Source organism: Amaranthus tricolor, chromosome 8 (assembly GCF_026212465.1).
Source record: "Amaranthus tricolor cultivar Red isolate AtriRed21 chromosome 8, ASM2621246v1, whole genome shotgun sequence".
Classification (NCBI taxonomy): domain Eukaryota; kingdom Viridiplantae; phylum Streptophyta; class Magnoliopsida; order Caryophyllales; family Amaranthaceae; genus Amaranthus; species Amaranthus tricolor.
This window is the reverse complement of record NC_080054.1, coordinates 20828493-20844534: the sequence shown is the minus strand read 5'-3', so window position 1 is coordinate 20844534 and position 16042 is coordinate 20828493. Positions and strand designations below refer to the sequence as shown.

The window sequence follows — 16042 nt, the reverse complement described above, 5'->3', positions numbered from 1 at the left end:
TTTGAAGACTCCAAACCAAAATTAAAATAGGTTAGTGACATGAACACCATTTTGGGAAATATTTTTAAGTGAACACCATAATAGTATTTTTTTTTCTTTTTCAACTCCATTTAGGTAAATCATTCAAAAACAATGTTTTCATATAAAAAATATCAATATAGCGACTTTATAGGTACAATAAAGAAGTATTGATTAATAATGACTAAAAATGTACTGAATTTCGACTAAAAATGATTATGTGGAATTGAAAATAGGTTCAAACGCTTAGGTTTGATGTCGTTTTTTCCAATATTTTTCGTTCGGAACATTTTCGAGCCACGAGTCGAAAATTTCAAGTTAAAATCCACTATCTCCTCCGTCCCACTTATTTAACATCATTTGTTATTTTGGTCTATTCCATTTATTGCATCTTTTATTTTTTGAATAATGACTCATCACCTTCTTTTGATTTCATCTATGCATTTTCAATCTCTTTTAATTCAATTCACATAATTTACCCTTTCTTTTCATTTAGTACCAAATATCCAATTATTTTTTAAAAAAGCACTCATTTTCAAGTTATTATTGCACGGACTTAGTGCACATCGGAATAGTGTGGATAACCTTAAATTTAAGAAATGTGAGTTAGAGTGTAATTAAGTAGAGTAAAAAGAAAAAAGTGTGAACGTGTGAATGAAACCTTAAAGAAGGATGCACACTAAAAATATTATGAATTAAATTCATACTCTCTACAATTCATAACAATTGTCTCATTTGATTTTACACTCTATCCAATGCACTCATTTAATTTTAAATATCTATAATTATGCATGATTAAAAATAGTAAAAAATTAATTTTATTAAAATTTATATTGAGACGAATCAAACAAGTCTTACTTGACAATGTTTATGACGTCTAAATTAAGAATGAAATACAAATTAAAAGTGATCAATAAATAGTGTCAAAAAATCAAGGGAAATTATCAATGGTACCCCTAAGTTTTTTCTATTATCAATGGTACCCTCGTGTTATTGAGCATCTTACAACCGTAAAATTTTTTAATTTTTTCCGTCCAAAATCGTCCAAAACCATTAACTTTTTTTTATTTATTTTTTATTTTTTAATGTTTTAAATTGAAAAATAAAAGAAAAAGAAAAGGTTACGTTGTAAAATGCTCAATAACATGAGGGTATCATTAATAATTTCCCAAAAATCAAATAATTACTTAGAGAAAGTAGTTTATTTTGTTTTTTAACTTGAGGGTAATCGATAAAGTGCCAAAACACATAGGTACCATTGATAAATATATTTTTTTTAATAAAAAATTTTAAAGGACAAAAATTGTAATTTGAAATTGAGCCGGATCTCCTTTCTTTATCTCATAATTGCAAGTAAATCCTGTATTCCTTTAATAAATTGGAGCCAGAAAAATCAAACTTTAATTAAAGACTTGTATACAACATGCAATGCAACCATCCATTTGAAGTGGGCAATTATTGAGATTATGACATAGACACATACTGATACTACAGCTTCTATAAGTTCTTAACCCTTTTCTTGATTTTACTTCAAACATTTAAAATTTAAACTCTTTATGTTGTTTCCTTGTTGTTTTCTTTGTTTCTGGAGTTTGTAATAATGGAGGAGGAGAATAGGCATGGACATGGACATGGACATGGAAATGGTGGAAGAAAGCTTTCTCAAACACCCACTTGGTCTGTTGCTGGAGTTTGTGCTTTTATTATTCTCATTTCCTTTCTTTTGGAAAAGGCTCTTCAATCTATTGGAAAGGTTTATTTTCTACTCTTTTTTCTTTATTATTATTATTATTATTATTATTATTATTATTATTATTATTATTATTATTATTATTATTATTATTATTATTATTCAATTTAGTGCTTCTGAATGGGTTTTTAACTCTCAGATGTTAGAACATTTACAGTTTCTGAGATACGTTTTTTGGTCATCAATGGATAATTCAAGTATCAGTAAATTTGGGAAAGCACAATTAGTGACACAAATTTATTCTCAAAATTATAATCAAAAGGTTTTGGCATTTTGATTGTGATTGTGATTATGATTGTGAGAGTAAATTTTGCAAGTAAATTATTATTCTGTGTTCTGTACCTTTTTGTGGATTGATGAGAAAGTCTTAGTTTACACTTAGTATGCACTAATCTTAACGGCTTGGTGGCATTGAGAATGTGTTAATTCCCATGGTAATAAAATTTCTATCACGAAAAAGCTTTTTATTTTTATTACCACCTAATACCACTACCACATCTTCAAATAGGAATGTATTTTATGTAGGAAATGAGATTGTTGAAATTGGAATGTATTTTATGTAGGAAATGAGATTGTTGAAGTAAAACGAGCATGACTATTAAACTTGTCAAGAAATATTCTTACGATGACTAGATTCAACTTTTCATTACCATTCCGATCATTTAATACTAATACCAAACGGGCCATAAAAGATATGAAATTAGTAAGTATTTTTACTTGCTAAGTAAAATAATTGGAAAATACTTGCTATTATCAGGTTGATGCACACTATAATAGTATTGACCATGTCTATACAAGAATTTTACCGGACAAATATTTTTGTTTCTCTAAAGTTTTATTTTGTTGTTAATGGAGCAATCATATTTTCATAACTAAGTCTAATTAACTAATTTAAGAGTAGTGTATTTGAAGTTAATTATCAACACAAAAGGATGATAAAAGTATGATGATATATCATAAATGATATTCTATTTTTATACCACTTATTGATAAAGTACATAACATATTCTGGACTCTCGTTGAGTTGATCCTTCAATATGATCGCTCATTGTTTATGGTTAATAGAACTGTTAAGCTCTAAATTTTTGCTTCAATTTGATTGTTCAGTGGTTGACAAACAAACAAAAGAGGGCCCTTTATGAGGCCTTGGACAAGATTAAAGAGGGTAAGAACATTTATTTTGAGTATCAATCTTTGTATAGTAGATTTTAAATTTGCCTAGAAATATTAGTGCTAGAATGACAAATCAATAATTGATTCTTAGTTATTTTATGTTACAGAGTTGATGGTTATGGGATTTATCTCCCTTATATTGACATTTAGTCAAGGCTATATCACTAGAATTTGTATCCCTTCCAGATTAGCTGATCACATGTTACCATGTGAAACGGAAAATGGTGTCTCCAATAATGTGCACCGAAGGCTAACATTTGAAGGAGTTGATCATAAATGTCATGAGGTAAGATCATTTCAAAATGGTTTAATTCTATGAATGTTGACTAGTTGATTTGTTTGAGATTAAAACAGATGAAATGTGCTTAGATTTTTTATCATAAATGTGTGATGAATTTTGTTTATAGCCTTACCAACATGGAATAAAATCCCCCATTACGTAACCCGTTTGAGAATTGCTGCGACGTTAAATCTTGTTATATAACAGTGCTATTATAATTATAAGTTCAAAACTCTCCATATGTGATTTTTTTTCAAAAATCACACCACATCAGTCGCGATTCATGTATTACTCCGGTAAAGCCGTGTACTGTGACACTGCGACCGTTTCCACAAATGCATCTGAAACCGTGTTTTTTTTCCATGCTAACAAGAGGCTAACTAGAGGACTGCCTGTACTCGTAAGCCATAATTACTAGCTTGATGTTTAGAAAAACATTTTAGGTTTAGGCATCTATGAAGGCATCAGTAAGCTGAATAATTTCTGGCTACATTAATAACCAAGAAATAATTTTCCGCCATTGACAGAGTTCGATTCCACTCATAACAATTGAGGCTGCTCATCAGCTACACATCCTCATATTCTTTCTGGCAGTCTTTCATGTGCTCTATAGTGCCGCAACCATGATGCTTGGGAAGCTCAAGGTGATTTCAACGTACTTATATACTCGTTTTTTGGGTGCAGAATCATATGCCCACTGCTATGCATTGATTAATGATACATTGAAACTCACTTAAACATTGAGCTCGCGTTATAAGCTTACACTTTTGTTATTTGGCAATCTTTAGAGTGATATTGTGTGTGAGGCGTCAAGTCGTGATAGCTTCTGTTTATGAAAGCCTTAACAGGCATCATAAAACTGCAATCGAAGCTTCTCTATTACTTAATTATATAGGGACTAAAACTGACAAAGCAGCTATAAAACATTGAATTCAGAAGGAATTTCTAAAATGATTGTGTATGTTGGTGATTGGCTTTTGATCTATTGATTGTTTTCGGAAAATAAGGTTTAATGATCATGTTGAATTGTATAGCACTTGTTGATACTTCTAATGAAAATTTCTCTTTATGCAGATTAGAAGCTGGAAAGATTGGGAGCTCGAGTGTTCATCACTTGAGTATGAGTTGAGAAATGGTACATTATTTATTACCCTTCAGTTTTGCATTCATCGTTTTAGAATATTTTTCCATTATGTGTGTTGATCGGTGTGCTTGCCTATCACTGTGTATCAGATCCTTCAAGATTTAGACTCACCCGTCAAACAACTTTTGTGAGAACGCATGACTCCTTTTGGACAAGGAACCCGTTTTTCTCTTGTGTGGTAAGACATAGATTAGAACCCTCTGTAGCAAGTTATACCAACATTATAAACGTAGACATGTTATATACTTAATTGATAAAAGACCTAACCTAATAAAAAATGCATGTTGAGTTTGTCAAGAAATCAACTCAACCAAAAGCTTAAGCTGATGGTTGAGGCCCCAGGATATGTTATATACTCTAACACGCCTCTTCACACAAGAGCACTTTGGGCTAGATTTGTGGATGTAGCACAAGCTCTCCTCATACCTGGCGCTAAATATTCCATTTTAAATGAGGAGTGGTTGAGATTCAAGCTGACGATCTCTTGTCACACATCTCTAATACCATATCAAAGAACCAACTCAACCAAAAGCTTAAGCTGATGGTTGAGTCTCCATGATATGTTATATACTCCAAAAAAAGTTGAGTTGAGGGCTAAAATAAAGTTAAAATTACAAACGGTGTTCTATGTCCTACGTGACGGAATTTCTGAGTTGAGGTATTGGTCCCCTTTCCAGCTCTGTGCCCTTGGCATTGCCTACCTTGCCTTGGGTCAGGAGCGGTCTTGGCTAGAATGTCATTCCTTCTTTCATAATTTTGCAGAGATGTTTTTTCCGACAATTTTTCAAGTCAGTTTCGAAGGCAGACTACATAACATTAAGACATGGATTCCTAAATGTGAGACTTCATATTTTTTGCTGGTGGTTATTTTACTCCCTAGTTGATAACGTTCTTTTCTTATGTAAAATTTTTTGATGGTTATGGTTCCTAGTCTCATATAGCTCCTGGAAACCAATTTGATTTCCAACAATATATCAAAAGGTCCCTCGAAGATGATTTCAAGGTGATTGTTGGTGTCAGGTGAGATTAATCTACATTCCACGAAAACAAACCAAACCATTTTATTCTCTGTAAGTTCCATATTAATTTCTTTTTTTGTTCTTGCAGTCCTTTATTATGGGCATCTTTTGTGATTTTCTTGCTTCTAAATGTCAAAGGTGAGCAAATGAAAGTTCTTGTTTATTGCATACATTATCTATTGTGTTATTCATAACTTGTTCTCAGTTCAACAATAACAACATTTCATTACCTCAACGGCATAAAATAGCTCCCATGTGGGGTTTAGGGGTCGAGTGTACGCAACCTTGCCTTTGTTAGAGATAACAAAAAAGTTATTTCCGATTGACTCGAGGTAGCTGATATCATCTAACATTTCACATGAATAACAACTGTAAATAGTTTCTTACGTTTTGGTGTCAATTCTTCAACATTAAACCATAAGTGTGCACAAATGAAGCGAATCTAAGACACTAGTTTTTTATCTAATGACCCGAGCCATCACTTAGGTATTCCTGAGCCTAGATTCCCTTTAATTATTGAAATTGGATTCAACATGGAAATTATTAATTAAACAACCAACTTTCCATTTAGGCACATATTAAAGTGTTTGACACCAATCCAAATGTAAGTTTTTGTGTAATTCGGAATAACTATGATGTTGCATTTGCAGGATGGCGTGCACTTTTCTCGGCATCAATGCTTTCATTGGTGGTAAGACATTGTTTTAAGACGAAAATGTAATGTCGAACTATAAGAATAGCTATGTAATACTAAAGTCTTCGTTTAGGTTGTTTTAGCTGTTGGAACAAAGCTCCAAACCATCTTGACAAGAATGGCATTGAAAATCACAGACAAGCATTCTGTGATCCAAGGCATTCCTCTTGTGCAAGGTTCAGATGAATATTTTTGGTTCTCTAATCCTCAATTCATTCTTCATCTCCTCCATTTTACGCTGTTTCAGGTATATATAGCTGTGTAATCTTATTTTCTCGTGTGTAATTATTAATCAATTGACGACATTATGATATTTGTTATTGCAGAACGCTTTCCAGATAACATATTTCTTGTGGATACTGGTAATAAATTTAGTTTTTTTTTTTAATAAATTATATTCTCTTACACAAACATAATATGGTAAGATCTTATAGTAAGGCAGTTTGTTTGCTGCAGTATGAATTTGGATTGCAGTCTTGTTTCCATCACGAAAGAATCTATATGATGATTAAAATACCTATCGGGTAATTTCTCAGTAACTTCTCTAGTCGTTTAAGTTCTTGTAACTTTGCTTTTAGACATTTTCTAGTCGTTGTCCTTATGCAAGTGGCTCTAGCCTAGATATTGGATATATAATGCAAATACAAGTACAAATTCCAATTACAACAAATTAAATTTGTATTCCCCTTGAATTCGGTTATGGAACTTCAATATCACCAAGTAGAACTCTTGAGATTTGATTGCAACGTTAAACGTCACTCAGAAACTTAAAATGAGTAGTAGACGTGTTCTCACTTGCTTTTTGTGATATTTTTCCCACAAGGATGCTTGGTAATGATGATGAAACACACAAAGACATACAAACTACACAACGCCCGCTTAGCACAAAGAGGATAGCAAAGAAACAACAATGTATTTAGATGAATTAAGAACTTGTAGAAGCAAGAAGTGTTAATTACTCCTTTCTAACACTTCATGTGACAAAGAAAAACAAGAACAAAGTTATGTTCTAAGAATTTCAGAAAAAGACTTAAAAAGGATGAAAATTTTCCTTTACATGCACCCTATATAGAGAGGGATGCGTAAGACATATGCCAAATCACATTATAACTGATGTATAAATGGAGGCTACTAATCATTGGGAATGATTAGAACCAACCATATAACTGGATATAACTCCCAAAACCGCAAAAAATCCAAGAACAGAACACTGGCAACGAGTCATCGTTTCTTTGCGACGATTCGTCGCCCAAATTGCCGAGTTAGTGCTCCCTAAAAGCCGACTCGACTTTTTCTTGAGACAGATTAGAACACAAGTGACGACTCGTCGCCTATAGGCGATGACTCCTCACTTCCACTTGATTTTGCAATTTTCATTTTTAGCATATTTTAGGACTTTAATATAATTGTATATTTGTCCCACTACTATATGTTATCTATAGTACATATAACTTAGATCCTATATACTCTAAATGTCCAACATTACGCGGGGTTTGTAAGGGTTGAATGTTCTTAATCTTACACTTGTAATAGAAAAGAAGTTGCTTCGAATTGTCCTTTGATTCCAAATATCATCTGCAACTTTTCATATATAAGAAGCACATATAATTTAATAAGTTATTTTATTACAACCCAATATAATCTGAAACCAAAGAATAATAATTTTTTTTGGCTCCGATCCACAGAGGATGGACAAATATAAAATCTTGTAACCACGGGAAACCCCAAATATGGCCTTATATCCTTATCGTGTTTCAAGTCATCTCCATTGCCTACGATTGATGGATACTATGTGTGATTGCAGAATTGTTACCATGGTTCTTTGCAGTTATAGCACTCTTCCTCTTTATGCTCTTGTAACTCAGGTATGCAGATCTTCTATTTATATATAATCGTTTACGATCATTATTATTCAGTCACTTTTTGTTTTAACCTTAGTTAATGAGGATTTTCATACATGCATAATGAATCGAAACTTGTTTAACTTCGATTTGGAAGCCCGATTGATGTTACTTAGAAACTTGTAGATGGGATCGCGCATGAAGAAGTCTGTCTTTGATGAGCAAACATCCAAAGAACTCGAGAAATCTCACACAACAATTATGAAGAATCAAGGACAGAAAACAGAGAAAAATCCTTCTTCTCGAACCCTCGGAGGAAACCCAAATAGCTTTAGTAAGTCATTGAAGCATCACTCGTCTGGTCCAATTCTACACCGTTTTTTGTCTGCAGGACACTCGTCTCATTCAACAGACTATGTCAAGCTTCAAGTGCCTGATGTCGAAAATGACGAGATAATTAGGGTCGTTGATAACCTTGGTAATACTGAAATGACTGTTTTGCCTACACTTGATGAATATAGGTAGAATGATGATCAATCCGAAAAGGCAACTGACTTTTAGTTATGTATGAATGGATCTTATTGGGTATATATTTCGTTGATCAAGATCATAGTACAAATAGGGTGCTTAAAGTTTAGGTTAGTAGAGCTTAGAATTCAAGGATACGTTTGGATTAACAAACGACATACGTTGAAAGTTAGAAATTCGTAAATGTTTCTTGTATACTTCTATGTTCAATAGTAGCCGTATTTAGCCAGTCGATAAGGTTCCTACAACAACTAAGGGCTACTCGTTCGAGCTCACCGTTCCTCATTTGAGCAGATTTTTAGTTTGATCGTTCGAGCAATCGATTCTTCAAGTTTCACATGATGTTCTATGCTTCAATGTACAAGGCTCAATGTTGTTCCAAATTTTGAATGCTCCATGACAAAATAAGTCTAGCATCTTTACTTTATCTTCCCGAGGCTTGACAACAATATTTAAAGAAATAGCAGGTCTTGTAAGAGACGCTAAGACCATTCATACAAGAGTATTAAGCCCAATTATAATTTTTTTACAATGCACAATCACTAATTGATCGATTAAAGGTTATAATTAATACTTTAAGGTTAAAATTTATGTTTTTAAAAAGTTATAGCTGATAAAAAAATTTTAAAATAAATTTAATTTTGACTTAAAAGTGATCAATTTCAACTTAAAGTATATAACTTTAAATAGTTAGTCTCTTAAGAGACGTATTTCAAGCTCAGCTCATTAAAGAGTAATGCCTACTTATCATATTCTTAATGTCTATTTATATTATACTTAATGCTTATTTACCGTATTTTTAATGCTTACTTTCACTATCTTAAATGTCTACTTACATTATTTTTAATGTCTACTTACAATATTTTGAAAAATATATAATGATTCAGCCCAATCAAAGATGGTCTTTCAAAAAGAAAGTCTCTCACAAGAATTTGTGAACTTCAGCTAGTCTCTTAAGAGACTGTCTCTTTGAGAGACATATCTTAAGCTCAGCCCATTAAATATAAATGTCTACTTACCGTATTCTTAATGCCTACTTACATTATGCTTAATTGTTACTTACCGTATCCTTAATGCATACTTTCGATATCATAAATGTCTATTTATATTATTCTTAATGCCTACTTACAATATTTTAAAAAATATATAATGGGCCTGTCCAATTGGAGATGTTTTCTCAAAAAGACCGTCTCTCACAAGAATTTATGTAGCACTATAAGTTTTAAATTGATTACTTTAAGATTGTGATTGATAGGTTTAGAACTTGTTAGTTATCAAGTTAAAGTTGTTCGCTTTTATATTATAATTGATCACTTTAATGTCAGAATTAATTACTTTTAGGTTAAAATTAAAATTTTTATTTTTTTATTTTTATTTTTAAATTTGGGTCGACTTATAGTACCGTCTTATAATAAGGCTGCCGCTTACAAGTTTTTGTGTGAAAGAAACTCTTGAGAAACACAAACTTATGGAGTATGGACAATGAGTACATAGATGAATAAAAAAAAACCCTTGAAATTTGTACGAGTTTTATTAAGTCAAACTTAAATAAAACTATCTCCTCAATTTATTAAGAATTGGATCAAATATGTAATCTTGGTGAATTCTAAGAATGTTTATTAAGACCAAAACGATAATTACATGTAGGTAAAGGATTCAAAGCATCGAGATTTATTCGAATATTAAAAAATTAATTATACAATTGCTTGAAGACAAACAAGAGTATTCAATATTTTACCCTTATTAGTCGTCTCTTTTAGGGTCAGTTACGTGTGTTTATGCTTTCGCATCATTGAATTTTACACTTGATTTTGTGTTTTTAGTATGTTTATTGCATTTTAAATAAACTGGTCAAATCCAAGCCAATTTAATTTCACTCAACCAATATTAGGTTGACCAATACTAAATAATACAAATACGACTAATATTAAACTAATATGACTAATAAATAATAAATACTATATAATAAAAGAACAATCATAAAGAAAAATAATAAATAAAATAATAATAAATAGTATATAATAAAAGAATTGCCATCTCCAGATCAACTTAAGATTTTTTTATAAAAAAAAATTATGACCAGCCTTGTGATAAGATATATTTTAAAAAAAGATTATGTAATTTTGAAATTAACTATTGAAAAAGATTTTTCAACCAATATGCAATGGATAAAAAACTTGTAATAAAGACCGACCGGAATATTAGTCACAAAATAGTTAGAAATTTCCTAGGGCTTGATAACCAAGTTGAACATAGAATCCAGATTCTTACAATCTTGGTTTGAAGTAAAGTAAATGAAAATGATTTTTCTTGTCCAAATGAAATATTGCAAACAATAAAAAATGTTAAATGAAGCAAATAATACAAGTAATTTTATATGGCAAAAAGATTACTCCGCATATCTTTAAGATGATTTTGCCAACACTATCAAATGAACTAATTCAATTATTAATTTCTTTAACTATACATAATAAGAAATTATAAAAGTTAATATTGAATATTAATAATTTTTACATCGAGATGAATCAAATAAAAATTCAATTAACCCCATTTGAACTTTTAAATTAAGAAAATGCCAAAAAGCACCTTTTTAATCTCAGGAGGGGAAAACACACAATAAGCCAATGGCAAAGACACAACTTAATCTGAAGGTCCTTAAAATCCAATATTGACAAGACTCCATCTCTAAACTACAATCTAAACCATCTACTTCACTCAGAAGGTCATTGCACAGGCAACTCAAAAATGCAATCGCCAAGTAAACATCTGACAAAAATGGATAGAAAATTAAGGTTTTTCATCCATGAAAAACAAGATTAAACATCATTTCAACTACCAAACAGTTATCTCTACATAAACCATCAAACAGACAAGTATACAGCCTGCTTGCTTTTAAGTGCTAAGCTAACAAAATCATAACTGAAAAAACACTGTAAACTTCCCACCCCTGTTCTCTTCAGTCATTGATCTTCATATTCAGTAACAAGGAAAAATTAGACATCAACCCCAAGCCCCAAAGCAACCCCCTGCTAAGTGTTAACAATCAAAACTTCCTCCAAGAATGAGGTAAAGGCAATCACCTTTAAACAGTTGTCCGCCGTATTTTCCAGCAGCAGCAACTCTTTTCCAAGGCCTCCAAACCTTCGACACACTAACTAGTATATACAAGGTTAGTATGGAAGACGATAAGTCATATAAATAAATGATAATTCAGTATTCAAATACACAAATTCATATAGATAAATGGTACGCTTGCCTATTTGGGCAATCTACTCTGCCCATCACCAATACCTTATTCCTAGTGATGGCCACGGAGCGGGTTATCCGGAACCGAACCGCTTGAAACCGTCCCGGAACCGGAACTGTTTGCGACAGGTTCCGAACCGGTCCGAACCGCGAAACCGTGAAACCGCCGGAAAAACTGCTTGAACCGGACCTAAGAACCGCAGGCCGGAACCGGTCCGGGTGAACCGGCCCAGCGGTTCTTTGGAACCGTTCGAAAAAGAGCCGTTAATTAGCCGTTGTGATTTTTACTATAAATATACATCACTTTCAATTATTTTCATTCACAACTCATCTCTTCTCCTACTCTCTCTACTTATTCTCTCTACTTAATTACGCAATTATTCTCTTAATTACATAATTGGTCTTTTAATTATTTTTTAATTTAGTTAATTACATAATTAGTCTATTAATTATTTATTTATTTCTTAATTGTATTATCATATCAATATTATTATGTCTTCTTTTTTGAAAAAGGCCTCTAAAAAACTTACTAAAGTGGCAAAATCATTGGGAGGTTCTAGCTCCAAAAGAAAGGCACTTCAACTTCGTCGATATCAACAACACCTTCGATTTGTAATTATAATTATGAACCAAATTATCCAAAAGGGTACGACCAAGAATTACACGATTATGCAAAAGAAGTGGAAAGAGAAATACAAATTGATGAAGAAGAAGAACAAAAAGAGGAACCAACGACCCCTATTGGGATACATAGATCTCGACAGTCATCAACAAGATCACATGAAGAACAACTACACCAACAACAACAAAGACAAGCTCGTGGTAAACGAGTCAATTTCCAAACTATCGGTTAGTTTTATAATTTTATTCTTCAAATTGATTAAATTTTAAATTATTATTTATTTATATATTGTGGTATTTGAGTATAATTTTATATTTAAATTTAGATAAAGATGAACCAGTAAGAAAACCTTTTCCGGCAATGCCACCTCCTAGTGGCAGAGCTGTTTCACGTGTGTGGTCGTATTTTACAAAAGAACCAACCGACAATCCAGATGTTTTCTTATGCACTTGTCAAATTTGTAAAAGTCAAGGAGTAAATCCCTTAGTTTCATACAATTTAACCAGAGGTAAATACTTTTTAAATTTTTTTATACATATATGATATTCATATTTTATAAATCAAGAATGTATTAAAATTTCATTTATTGTGTTTTGTGAATACGTGTTAGGTGGTGGTACGGGATCTTTTAACAAACATTTGGCAAAGAAACATGGAATCACAAAAGAAACTCATACAGCAAGCGGCAGCGGGACCACAAGTGGAAGCCAACAGTGGGACATTCCCAGCGGATGTATGCCTTTTAAATATAATCGTAATGATATGATTGATGAATTTTCTAAATATGTAATTTGTGATGAATTGCCATTTAACCATGGTGAAAGTAGGGCATACGAGCATTACACTAGAAAAACTTTGCAACCACAATGTAGAGCAATCCCTAGGAACACTCTTAAACGACGCACAATCAAATTATATGAATCAGTGCGCTATGAATTAGTAGAAATGTTTAAATCTTTTAATGGTAGGGTTAGCATAACAACTGATATTTGGTCTGCTCCGCCACATTTAGAAGCTTATATGTGCGTAACAGCACATTGGATAGATCAAAATTGGATTATTCAAAAAATAATAATTGCTTTTGAGGTAATGCTCGAAAGATATACAGGTGAAAACATAAAATACAGATTAATAGAGATATGTAAAGAAAGGAACTTATTAGATAAGATATTTTGTTGTTCTACCGATAATGCAACCGCCAACATTAAATGTATCGAACTTTTGTATAACGAACTTGCATTTAGTTTTATCCTTGGGGTTAAATTATTACACGTACTTTGTTGTGATCATATAGTAAACTTATCTTGCCAAGCCAGTGAAGTGGCTTAGAGTTGGACAGGTAAAGAGAAGATATAAGCAATTATGTGACCATTATCAATTAAAAAAAGTTTATTGGTCATTAGATACTCCTGCACATTGGGGCTCAACCCACGGTTTATTAAAAAAAAGCGATTGTTTATCGTCCAGTTATAACACAACTTTATAATGAGTGTACAGATAGCTATATAAGTGATGACACATGGTAACTAATCATAGGTGTACAGAAAATATTAGAAGCGTATGATTACGCAACTAAGATTTTTTCATATGTTTACGAACCAAACGTCCACTTGGTATAAGTGAATTTATTACTATTTTTTATCATCTTCTTAAACATTCGCATGATGATACTAACACATATTTAAAGTCGATTCTTGCAGATATGGAAGACATATTTTATTAATTTTTCTTTTATTTATGGAATTACGACAATTTTAGACCCATGTTTTAAGATAGAAGTTCTTACTAAAGTAATTGGATTTTACTACCAATCATTAGATCGTCCACCTAGTGATGTACATAATTATGTTGGAACTTGTAAAAAACTTTTAGCAGAACTTTATGATTACTATGCTAGTGTATATATAACCCAAGTCGCGATACGTCTAGGCGTGCTAGCGTCTCGGCACGTCCCTCTTATTATAATTCCGTAATAGCTAACAAAATAAGCCAAGATGATAGTTTTGTAGGATCATCTTCTTTTTCACCCTCCACTTCATATTTAGAATTAGATTATTATCTTAAAGATCACTTTGAAATTGACCAAAGTAGCTATAATATTTTAGAATGATGGAAAGAAAAATCTATAAAATTTTCCATATTATCGAGAACTACAAATGATATCCTTGCAATTCCTGCTTCTACGATTGCGTCGGAGTCTGCTTTTAGTGCAGGTAGAAGAGTTTTAGACGAAAAGAGATCTCGTCTTGCTCCACATAGTATTCAAATATGTGTTTGCAAGAAAAATTAAGATCAAGTGGGGCTTCGAACACAAGGACTAAAGAACATGATGATCAAGGCGATGATAATGATCCATGGATGATGATGGATACATCTGCATCATCATCAGGAGGAGAGTCAGCAGAAGCATCTAACCAACCAGATGATGATGATGATTATGACGACGACGATAAAGGCGAATAGAATCAATCGAACAACGATTAATCAACATTCAACAACTACAAATAAAAGGTATGACAAAGAACTACGTGGGCTTTGATTTCTTCAGGATACGTAGGCAGCTTAGTATTCCTTCGGGTACTAGGTTCAAGTCTATTTTCTCCCTCTTTTTATTAATCATCTTTATCGTTTCTTATTAATTTATTTTTTTCATTCTTTTTAGTAATTATTTTAATAACGATGACAAGCAATGAATTTCGCTAATAATCAAGTAATCATCAAAGGTACATCTGCATTATTATAGTATTTTTATATTATATTTAAAGGAAAAATAAAAATAAAACCGATGGTCCAACCCGCCCGACCTGCAAGTTGGAACTATCGGAACCGCCAAGGATTTTGGAACCGCTCGGAACAGAAACGTTCAAATCAAATTCCAAATGAAACCGAAATCGAATGGAACCAGAACGAAACCGGTCCAACCCGGACCGTGGCCATCACTACTTATCCCCTTATACTACTTCGTCCCAATCTTGGTGTTTTGAGGTAAAAGTAGATATTTGATCATAAATGAAAATAGAGATTAACTGGGATTAAATTAAAAGAGGCATAAAATGTATGGATTAGAGACTAAAGGATATTGATCAACATTGACCAAAAAAATGATACAAAATAAATGAGAACTAAAATATCAAATGATGCAAAATGAGTGGGACGTAAAAAATATAGTTTACATCAAGAATCCTTCACCTATATACTAGTCTTCAATCAGTCAATCCTTCACCTATAGACTCATACTAAAGTTATCAATAAGCCTCAAGTTTTTTGAGATACTTCAACGAAGTACATCAGTCACTAATGTGGCTTAAATTCACGCATTATCCTCAAGGCATCAAGTTTTTTGAGATAATTCTACCAAAATCATGAAGCTAATTAGTCACTAATGTGGCTTAATTTGTGAGTTATCATCGAGCAACAAAATCAGAATAATAAAGGGTGAAAACAATGCAGCCAGAAGCAGAATTCTTGGAATAGCACAACACAATAGATCATCCAAAAGGCAGCAACATTCTCCTCGGCTGTATCCAAGCCTGCCAATACAGCTCAACAATTACATTAGCCATATCCTTGTTAGGGAAAATTAGAGCCTTAGGCAAAATCGTAATATGAAACTCTCCATCTGCAGAAACAGCTATGAGAGGGCATGAGAGACTGTTGAACATACCATCAATTACAGCCAGCAGTGAACAGCAACATCAGTAATTTCACCCCAGTGAAGAACGAGGTA

At 32.3% G+C, this 16042-nt stretch overlaps 1 protein-coding gene across 3 annotated transcripts; it reads left to right on the top strand.

Annotated features, from left to right (window-relative positions):
* Positions 1 to 1377: 1377 nt before the first annotated feature.
* On the top strand, positions 1378 to 9198 carry LOC130820969 (MLO-like protein 10). 3 transcript variants are annotated; one of them, XM_057686544.1, is made up of 15 exons: positions 1378 to 1771; positions 2876 to 2933; positions 3049 to 3227; positions 3749 to 3865; positions 4296 to 4356; positions 4455 to 4543; positions 5128 to 5202; positions 5297 to 5385; positions 5473 to 5522; positions 6035 to 6075; positions 6152 to 6325; positions 6405 to 6440; positions 6535 to 6602; positions 7883 to 7943; positions 8106 to 9194. In XM_057686544.1, the coding sequence occupies exons 1-15, from the start codon at positions 1619 to 1621 to the stop codon at positions 8442 to 8444; spliced, it is 1590 nt and encodes a 529-aa protein (XP_057542527.1). In that variant the 5' UTR covers positions 1378 to 1618; the 3' UTR covers positions 8445 to 9194. The 3 variants fall into 3 exon arrangements, with proteins under 3 accessions (XP_057542527.1, XP_057542528.1, XP_057542529.1); XM_057686546.1 differs by having other exon boundaries at positions 1690 to 1771; positions 3128 to 3227; positions 8106 to 9196; XM_057686545.1 differs by lacking the exon at positions 3749 to 3865 and having other exon boundaries at positions 8106 to 9198.
* Positions 9199 to 16042: the final 6844 nt, after the last annotated feature.